The 10,050-nt window shown below is 43.0% G+C and overlaps 1 protein-coding gene across 4 annotated transcripts in view; it reads right to left on the bottom strand.

The window, feature by feature from the left end:
• Positions 1-4,977: 4,977 nt before the first annotated feature.
• The window catches only part of MTIF3 (mitochondrial translational initiation factor 3), a 6,051-nt gene continuing 978 nt past the window's right edge, over positions 4,978-10,050 (bottom strand). Inside the window, exons 2-7 of one of the 4 annotated variants that reach the window (XM_078766154.1) lie at positions 9,007-9,157; positions 8,427-8,699; positions 8,253-8,321; positions 7,459-7,743; positions 6,978-7,135; positions 4,978-5,434 (exon numbers count right to left, since the gene is read on the bottom strand). In XM_078766154.1, coding sequence (XP_078622280.1) covers positions 5,153-5,434; positions 6,978-7,135; positions 7,459-7,743; positions 8,253-8,321; positions 8,427-8,652 — 1,020 coding nt within the window. In that variant the 5' untranslated portion in view covers positions 8,653-8,699; positions 9,007-9,157 and the 3' untranslated portion in view covers positions 4,978-5,152. The remainder of the gene's footprint in view (positions 5,435-6,977; positions 7,136-7,458; positions 7,744-8,252; positions 8,322-8,426; positions 8,700-9,006; positions 9,158-10,050) is intronic. The other 3 variants (XM_068096472.2, XM_078766155.1, XM_068096470.2) reach the window with 3 other exon arrangements.

Genomic DNA, 10,050 nt, shown 5'->3' with positions numbered 1-10,050 from the left:
ACAAGGGATGCAGATAACGATGAGGGGTAAGGGAGAACACAAAGGGTGGACAAGATGGATACATAAGCAAAATATTTGGGAGGGAAGGGGTGGTTTAACAGGTGTAGAAAAGATCATGATTTTGGATGGGTGATTACCTGAGATAATGAACAGCTGTCTTGAAGACCTGGAGGGAAGAATGAGATTGAAGAGAGCATGGAAGATGGCTCCACAGGTGGAAACGAGGTTCCAGGGAACCTGAACTCAACTGGTCTATATCAATATGGTTAGAATATGCATAATAGAACCACAAACTATATAGTTTATATGTGCTAAAAAATATATGACAAAAATTGATATTTCAATATGGCCACCCTGCCGCGCCCATTTTTGGGCGTGCAACGCCCAAATGCAATCCCAAATTAGTTTATGTCTTAAAGATGCTGCATAACACGTTTCATCAAATTTAATAAATATTTGTGACTTTTAGAGCGTAGACGTCGAATTGGTGACAGACAGACAGACAGACGACGGACACTGGGTGTCGACAAAAACTCAGCTGGACATAGTCCAGTTGAGGTAAAAAGGATTAAATGGTGAGTGGTGAGCAGTGGTTCTGGATTTAGGCAAGAAAAAAATATATATATATTTATATATATCAGTGCCAGTATTAGATTTTATTTTTTTTGAGGGAATATTTATATACTAGCGGGGTCACCCGTGGGAATCCCACGGGCATGGATGTGTGTGACATTTCGACATATTGAGTTATATGCTGCACATTCATTTTTACAAAATGGTTACTGGCAAGTCATCAGATCCAGAAATGGTGTGAATTTAGTTATTTCACATAATATGTGACCCCTCACTCCTCTCCACCTGACACTCTCCTGTCTCCACCTGACACTCTCCTGTCTCCACCTGACACTCTCCTCTCTCCACCTAGCACTCCTCTCCTCTCCAAACCCTCACATCCCTCTCCTTTCCAATCCCTCACCTCTCCAATCCCTCACACTCCTCTCCTCTCCAATCCTTCACACGCCTCTCCAATCGCGCCTCACACTCCTCTCCAATCGCGCCTCACACTCCTCTCCAATCGCGCCTCACACTCCTCTCCAATCGTGCCTCACACTCCTCTCCAATCGTGCCTCACACTCCCCTCCAATCACTACTCTCCAATCGTGCCTCACACTCCTCTCCAATCACGCCTCACACTCCTCTCCAATCGTGCCTCACACTCCTCTCCAATCGCGCCTCACACTCCTCTCCAATCGCGCCTCACTCGCCTCTCCAATCGGCTTTCCCCGTCTCGTTTCTCTCCTTTTTCTCCCGTCTCGTTCTTTTTCTTGCTCCAAATCGGCCCGTCGGAATCGGAAATCGGCCCGTCTCGCCCGTCGGGCCGTCGGAATCGGAAATCGGCCCGTCTTGCTTTTGTGCTTGTGCGTAAATAAATTGTGTTCATGACACCATTTCTGGTGTTGGGCTAGCGGCTAGGGTGCCGGCTTAGGATCCTGGGTTCGAATCTCGGTCGATCGCCGAATTAATGCCAGGGGGGTTGACTCAGCCTGTCATCCTTCCGAGGTCGGCTAATTGAGTACCAGTTCACTGGTAATTCCCTGTTTGTCGTTGAAGGCGGCAAAAAGGGTTGGCGTCAGGAAGGGCATCCGGCCGTAAAACATTGCTTCAAAAAGGGGACAAAAAAACAACAACTACCACGGTCCCTGAAAAGGCCAACCCCCGCTTTGCGGGGAAAAATGGCCTCTAAACGGTGGTTTTTACACCATTTCTGGATCTGATGACTTGCCAGTAACCATTTTGTAAAAATGAATGTGCAGCATCTAACTCAATATGTCGAAATGTCACACACATCCATGCCCGTGGGATTCCCACGGGTGACCCCGCAAGTTTGCATTGACGTTCGTCGATGGACTCGTTCGCCCGTCTCATTCGTTTTCTTGCTGCATCCTGTTCAAGTCTGCGTTCTTCATCGATCGTCTCATTCATTTTGGAAATAGAAGTTTCCACGCAGCGCATGAATTGTCACGATCCTCAAGAGGAATTTGTCTCGTAATCATCAAATGATAAATGGCAAGTAAATTATATTGTGGAAAATTAAAGATTTCAAATAAACCTATTTAAAGTGTATTCGCACATAACTAATTTTAAAAAACGAAGAAATATCTCTCGGTAATTTCCTGAAACATATTTTACTTCCGGCTAATAATGTTGAATTAAATAAAAACGAAGAAATATATGTCGGCATCATTGTTGACGTTTTTGTGACGACTGTCATCAAACGAAAAAGTAATATATCTTAACGGAAAAGCAAAAGCGAATTTTTAATATATATCGACACGTTGCCGTCGGTGTCATGTTGGGCGGTGTATGATACACCATGACGCGATTTTAAAAAATATATCTCTGCATTTTCCCGCGTGTGTGGATTGTTCTCAATTATTGCTGACACCGAGTCTAAAAGTAAAACCATCGATAAAAATGAAATCATATGGTGAGTTAGATTGGAGATAAAGGCGTGAGAGAGACTCAATGGCCTTGAAGTTACAGGCCTTTGAGAATTCATTTCGTTCTATAAACGGCAACTTTCATCGGATTTTCTTCCCGTTTTTTTTCAACCGAGTCTAAAACTATGTTAGCGACTGTGAAAAATGAAATGATTTATCGAATTTGATTTGAAATAAAACTGGGGGAGAGCAAGACACCACGGGCCTACAAAACAGGACTCAAAGCTATGCGAGTTAATAAAATGGTGGATATTTGTTTATAGCCACTCCCAGAATGGGTGGAGCTATGGGTGGAGCTACTCTGCAAACCGAGTAAGCCACACCCCGGACAGACACCCAACAGATAGACAGACAGACAGACAGAATCATCTACGGCTATTATAATATAGATTTAGAGTATTGTAGTATATAAAAGCATAACCAATGACATCGAAAGCCCTATTTTGACACCAACTACACAACTCTACTGCATCTAGAAATTATGCAAAGTGCATTTTCAGCTCGGACGGCAGCCATTTTGAACAGGTTCCGTTGCCCGTATCAAATATCTCCGCTTCCCATTGTACTCAGCAGACCTTAAAACCCTTATGTACCAAATTTAATGCTTTCTGCAGACATGGAACGTCTTGCCTCAAATATGCCACATATTCTCCCTACTAACAGGCTGTATTGCGTGTATTGGCCACATGTCATGGCCCAAGGCCCTATCACAACTTTACATTGATGATTCCATTTTTTTGTCCACTACCTTGAGATAGCTTTATATAAAGTCATGCGTGAGGAAGTTTGAAACGTCCCATAATTAAATACACACCATTCTCCCTTTTTGATGCTTTTAATATCCGGCGATGGTGCATATGGAATATCATATGAATATGGCGATGGAATATCAGCATGGTGCATAGGTAGCGCATTTGCCTTTGATTTGCTAAAATCTGAGTTTTATTCCCAACTCAACTATAATAGACCGTGGGCCGAGCCCCTGTTTTGTTTACTTTTGTGACCCACCTCACATATCTACCTGCATTTATAATACTAGGGCGTGCCCGCACGTACGTGCTTGCCCGTACGTGCGTGCAAAAAAACATGCGTGCAAACAACAACAAAAAAAAACTTTGAAACCACGTGGCAGTAACGACCACAGAACCCCCCCCCCCCCTCTATTTACATGAAATGGTTTGGTCCATTCGCAAAGCCAAAGCGAACGGCTTGCGAGTACGGTGACCATACCTTGGGAACCACTTGTCCGATTAATTTCAAACCTTGAAAAGGCACATCCTCGGGTCCCCAGCAATATACCTGGCAAGTTTCAAGTATATCGGACCGGTAGTTGTCGAGAAACAGCGGTCGCATACAGACAGACACACACACACACACACAGAGATTGCTGGAATTATATAGAGATGTTGTGTAAAAATATTACAAAATTCATATCTGAAACACGTGAAGCACAAAACTTGCACAAATTTTCAAAATGTGGAAAAAACACCCAAAATGTTGACGATCTTTTTAATAAATATTGTCCAATCACAGCACGGGTAACAAAGGCCATGAGCGGCCGTGAGCGCTAAATCAGCCAATCATGCACTTCATTTCAGACTGTACATACAGTACTGGTGCAGCTGTCATGGCGACTTACATGTCGTCAGATGCAGCTATGGAAGGCGACTTTAAATGACAATAAAAACTTTTCATGCCAAATTATCTGCCTTTGAATTACATTGACATCTACTTTGTGTGTGTGTGCATATGTGTGTGTGTCTGTGTATGGGGATGTGTGTGTGTGTTTGGGGATGTGGATAATTATGTGTGTGTGTGTGTGTGTGTGAGGGTGTGTAGGACCTCGATCACCCACACTCCTGGACAGTTTCCTCATCTCTACATAGACTACATACTTTATATTTGGAATTTCCATTCAGTTATACACAGCTATATAATAATGGGCACATGATGGCACTATAGTTTTTGCTAATTAGAATAACTAATTAATGTGCAGGTTTTTGCACTGACGAGTTATGAATTCTTTATAAGTGATTTTTAAACTAAACATATGCAAAATTTCAGCTAGATACCAGAGGTGGGTCATGGAAGTAAAAAAAACAAGACTTTTTGCTTGTTCGGCCCACGGTCTATAAACTGTCACACTGATACTTTGCAGGTAGGGCATTAGAAAGATACTTTGCATTAGAAAGTCTGCAATATCTCAGATGGACATTAAGTTTGGCAGTTTATTTAGTGGACATATATCCCAAATTGGTATTTTGTGAAGAGTAGGCGAGTTATCACCAACACCCTGAACAAATTACAAATTCCTGCCCAAATCACCTTCACTCAAATGTCAGGCCTGGTCAGCCAGTTCATGACTTGAAGCAAAACCTTCCCATAGACAAATCAACCAAAGCTGCATTTCATCCAAGTGGACCATGGTGGATGCCAAGACCAATCTTATCACAGCAATCTACCCAAAGCAGTTGGAAATGAGCAAAATGTACTTTTTATTCATTCGTTCGTCCAAGGAACGTGAAGTGGCTTTGCTCCTTTCAATGTATCAATGACTCTTTGCAAAGTCCCACTTTAATCCCAAATGTCCATGTTGTGCATCATTTTAAATTCGGCTGCAACCAAGAATCCTGTTCAGCATTTGATCAACATCATTTCTCATCTTTGAAGCCATATTGGTAAGTAAGGCTATTCGAGGAATTTTGGTCAATTTCTTGGGTTTGATTCCTGACCAAACCCGACCCTTTCATGGCTGGGGTTCGTGAACTTGGCTGCTCCGCCGACTGCAGTTTCCTATTTTGCGACATTTCCTTGTCGGTCATTTTTCGTATTATGCAAAGCAGGGCGCGTTCATTCTGCACCGGCCTGGGTTTGGACACGAACGTAACGCTGTCTTCCAGCAACGGATGGAGAAATTCGTCAAGACAGGCCTTCTGAAAAATAAAAACATCATCTTCTTGTTGGTTTTACTGTATACAATACACCAATATCCTTTCAATCAAGTAAAATGTTGAAGTGGTGACCAAATCAAATTATCATTTTGAAGGAAATTTAAATAAATTAGCAAAGAACCCGTTCTGACAGACGGCTTAATTCCCCCACTTTTTATGACGTCTATGGCGTGTTTTATTGACTTACACTAGATGGTGCTATGGCATACACATTTACATCGAGAAAATTGGGGGGGGGGGGGGGGCTCAACCTGAACACCCCGGGACTATGAATTTTTTTAACCTCCTAAAAGCTTCCAATGCAGTTTTTAACTCATTCCGTCCAGCCGTTCAGGAATGCATAGAAGTCAAACACGTTTTTATTTTTTTTTAGATAATGTATTAGCGGAGATACCCAGCGTTTCTCAATGCCGTTCTAGTTCTGTTGGCATTTTGAACAAATCAAATGATTTAGATTTTCATTTTTTTTGTGGGGAGACAAAAACACTTCCCTACACCCACTAAGGGATGGGGTCGGGGATCATTTAATATTACCTTTCACAAAGCTACAAAAGCTTCAGCACTGTAGAGCGATTTTTAAAAAAGAATACAACTTGTTTTTTTTCATAATTTTCAACAAACTAATTCTAGTATCCAGATCCGGATCTTCGCAAAAAATCTGATCAATTTGTCCTTGTCACACACCCAACCTGTCCACCCAGTTTCGTCCAAATCTGTCCATAACCTTTTGAGATATCCTGCTTGCAGACAAACGGGTGAAAACACAACCTCTGTCCACCTTCAGTGGCAGAGGTAATAAAGCTTTATGGACAGAGAAACTCGGCTATATATATACTGCATATGATAACCTTGCCGTTTTGATGCATCAATGTAAATTTCCCATTCAAATTCACAAGCCCCATGCATTATATTTATATTAATGTAAATTTCCCATTCAAAGCCATCTCAAGGTAAAACGAGAGGTTCCAGGGAACCTGAACTCAATTGGTCTATAACAATATGGTTAGAATATGCATAATAGAACCACAAACTATATAGTTTACATGTGCTAAAGAGGTACAGTAACGTTGAAGGTATCTCATGTTTAAACAGGAAACTAGAAAAAATTGAGTTTTAAGTGAGGCATGAAAAGTAAAACTACAACTACAAATATGGCCGCCCTGCCGCGCCCATTTTTGGGCATGCAACGCCCAAATGCAATCCCAAACAAGTTTATGTCTTAAAGATGCTGCATAACAAGCTTCATCAAATTTGGTCAATATTTGTGACTTTTAGAGTGAAGACGAATTGTTTACAGATGACAGACAGACAGACAGACGGATGACGGACACTGGGTGTCGACAAAAACTCAGCTTGACATAATCCTGTTGAGTTAATAAATCAGTGATTTGATGTGTAAACTTCCGATGCTCTAACGACACGGATAGACCGACAGCGTTCACCCAATCTCGCCGACCATCCTGCCACTCAGTTTTGTTTCCTCTTTTTGAACAAGCCATTGGTGAAACCGTACTGATGAGCATACCACGTCCTCCACACTGGTGCTTTTATTTCCTCGAGTGATGGTTATGCGAATGTGGCAAGGGCCCTTTTGGAGCCACCGTACCAGCTGGTTCTGCTTTACCCCAAGGTGGCTTTTCTCGATCATTGACGTGAAGCGCAACTCCTTTGTGCAGAAGGTTCCTTGGCATCATACAAAGGCACAGGTGATGAAAGGCAGACATGTTTTTCGATAAGGATTTGGGTTCAATTCCAAGTACGCACATCGGGATGCTTCCCATAATTTCGTCAACCGCAGTGCCACAAGCCCCATGCTTTTCGTGCTTCAAATTTTAACGAAACGTCACATGTTAGACATGCAGATAAATTTAAAAAAACACAATATGTTGGTTATGCATTATCAATACTGTATCTGAAACACGTAGTGGAGATTGTGCAACCGCATGGTGATACTACTGGATGCAAAACGACAGGTTAGACAACCTAGAGAGTATGTAAACACTAACCGGTCTTAGTCTTGGCTTTATCCTTTGCACGTTTATCCATTTGTATTGCAAGGATGTCTTGGCTCGACATCATGCGGTAAACGGGCGGGTCCCGCCTCTCGTTAATAACCACGAGGCGCAGGTAAAGCTTGTCGGTCCTGCCAAGAGCCTCTGCACGGCTCATGTGACCCAAACTCTCGCCACTTGTATCCTGAAGTTCCACGATGGGAGCATTGATGACTCGGCCCACGCTGGCGAAGGGGTCGCGCACGTTTTTCCTCCCCTTGTTTCTCAGCGGACCTTGTACTGCCGAGACAGAGGGAAGGGAACACTTTCACAAAGAAAATGGAAAACCCTCAGAGGAGTTAGTCATATGGAGAGTGATTGATTTAATACCATCACTGTCCTATTGGGTAAGGGTGAGTGCGAGTTATTATTTACATTATTTATGTACATTTTGCTGGCTCTTCTGCAAGCTTTGGTGATGCAGCCGACCTGGCCTTTTTGGGCAGGCTCATCAACTATGTGGCCTCCATTATGGATGAATCAAAGCAATGTGTTTAGATATTTAATGGCCTCAAGGCAACAGGGAAAGGGAACTGGAATAGATCACAATAAACTCAGATTTTTGGTCGTTGTCCAAAAAAAAAAAAATATATATATATATATATACATATATACCTCATGTTAAAGGACTGCAAACGTTTTCTAAATGCATGCTGCGATCGGTTGCGTACGTTGTATGTACGTATGTGTCTGCATTTTGTTAAGAGCGTACCTCAAAAACCGTTCAACGGAGGAAATCGAATATTTACCACATGTTACATGATCATTTGATATAGCGCATATTCCTTGAATTCCTGGAATTCCTTGAATGACAAAGCCTAATGCCCAGAGAAAAAAGAAAAAAAACAGTTGGCTCACACCATGTCCTTCTCGAGACTGCACTAATTTGATCATATCATGCATGAGTCCTGGTTGCTATGTACCTGCACTTTTGCTGATCGACCTCGCCACCAGACATCGACAGCACTGATTCATCCAGCTCATGGCCAAAGGAGCGGACAAGGAGAGGCTCAGGAGTGTGGAAAATAATCTCGGTGCTGGCACAGAGTGCTGGGCTGGCAGCAGGGTGGGCTTCGGGGCAATAATGGAGACGATGATGTTTGTTTTGGATATGAGGTACAGGCCTCGTGCTTGCAAAAAAGCGCCCATGGTGTTGATTCATGAGCATGTCACAAAATTACCAATGAAGCGCACGTCTGCAAATGTAGAACACAGAATGACGTGCTGCTGCATCTCAGCTGGTGCGTAATTATACATAATATAAAGATCTAAATCATAATGTAAACATTAGCCTTTCACAAACAGGTTGGTGGGAATCAAATCCTGTCCAGACAGTTCAAAGGTAAGTGGAGTACCTGGGCACCACTGTCGGATCCTTCTCTAAAATCAACATAAAGTATCGAAAGGAATGGCTTTATTACCTTTGCGTGGGTTAAATTGATGTTTTTATGCTGACAGGGAACTACAGCCTAATATTATATACACGGTAACATAAAATACCACCTTTAGAGGCCATTTTTCCCCGCAAGCGGGGGTTGGCCTTTTTCGGGGACCGTGGTTGTTGTTTTTTGGTCCCCTTTTTGAAGCAATGTTTTACGGCCGGATGCCCTTCCTGCCGCCAACCCTTTTTGTCGCCTTTTTACGACGAATATTCCTGGACAGAGAATGTAGAACACAGAATGGTAACATAAGAGGATGTTATTTGTTGATGGGAAATTTTTTTTAAATGAATGTTCCTCACGGTCTGGTTAGGGACAACCACCTAACCACATATGGCCATGTATGATGTCATCAGTGCCTCCAATGCTTGTACACTCGTGTATTTCACCCGTTAAACCGTTAGATTCTCAAAAACAAGGCCTTGGTCTGTAGCTCAATGGTGTACTGCTGTCCATTATGGGTTGGTGCCCCAGCATCACATCTACCTCTTGGATTATTGTGGAGTCTAAAGCTCTCAAAACGATTCGCATATCCCGTGATGAGGCCGAAGCACAAGGTTTGTTGCTCCCACATCGCAGGTAGGACGGTAATCTGTTTTCTAACGTCTATTCTCAAACACTCCCTCGGACCTCCTCAGTAACTCCAGGTTGTATACGTTCGACGAAGAACCCCCACCTGGTTCAACCAGCAAAATCCTGGCTGATGCACACCTCTGCTTTGTTCTTTGCTTATATGATTATTATTTGATTTATTGATTATTTGATTTCAACAATCCTCTCCAAGAAGTTCTGTCACTCAAGCTCTTTGGTCTCACAATCTGCCGTGATCTTTCCTGGGAAAAACCACATTTCCAAGCTGGCCTCCAATGCCAGTCGCCGACTGGGCATCCTCCGTCGTGTAAAGTCATTCCTTGGCACACCTGAGCTCCTCACCACATACAAGGCTTTCATCCGCAGCTCAATGGAATACTGTTCTCCCCTCTGGGCCGGTGCTCCTGCCTCTCACCTAGCTCGGCTTCACGCTGTTGAAACCAAAGCTTTCAGAATCATTGGAATCTCCTGCGATGAAGCCAACTCCGAGGGCCTTTCACTCACTCACTGCAGGCAG

This window comes from Myxine glutinosa, chromosome 12, assembly GCF_964187855.1.
Source record: "Myxine glutinosa chromosome 12, kmMyxGlut1.1, whole genome shotgun sequence".
Lineage (NCBI taxonomy): Eukaryota > Metazoa > Chordata > Myxini > Myxiniformes > Myxinidae > Myxine > Myxine glutinosa.
Note: the sequence above shows the minus strand (reverse complement) of the source record. Positions and strands in the feature narration are given on the sequence as shown.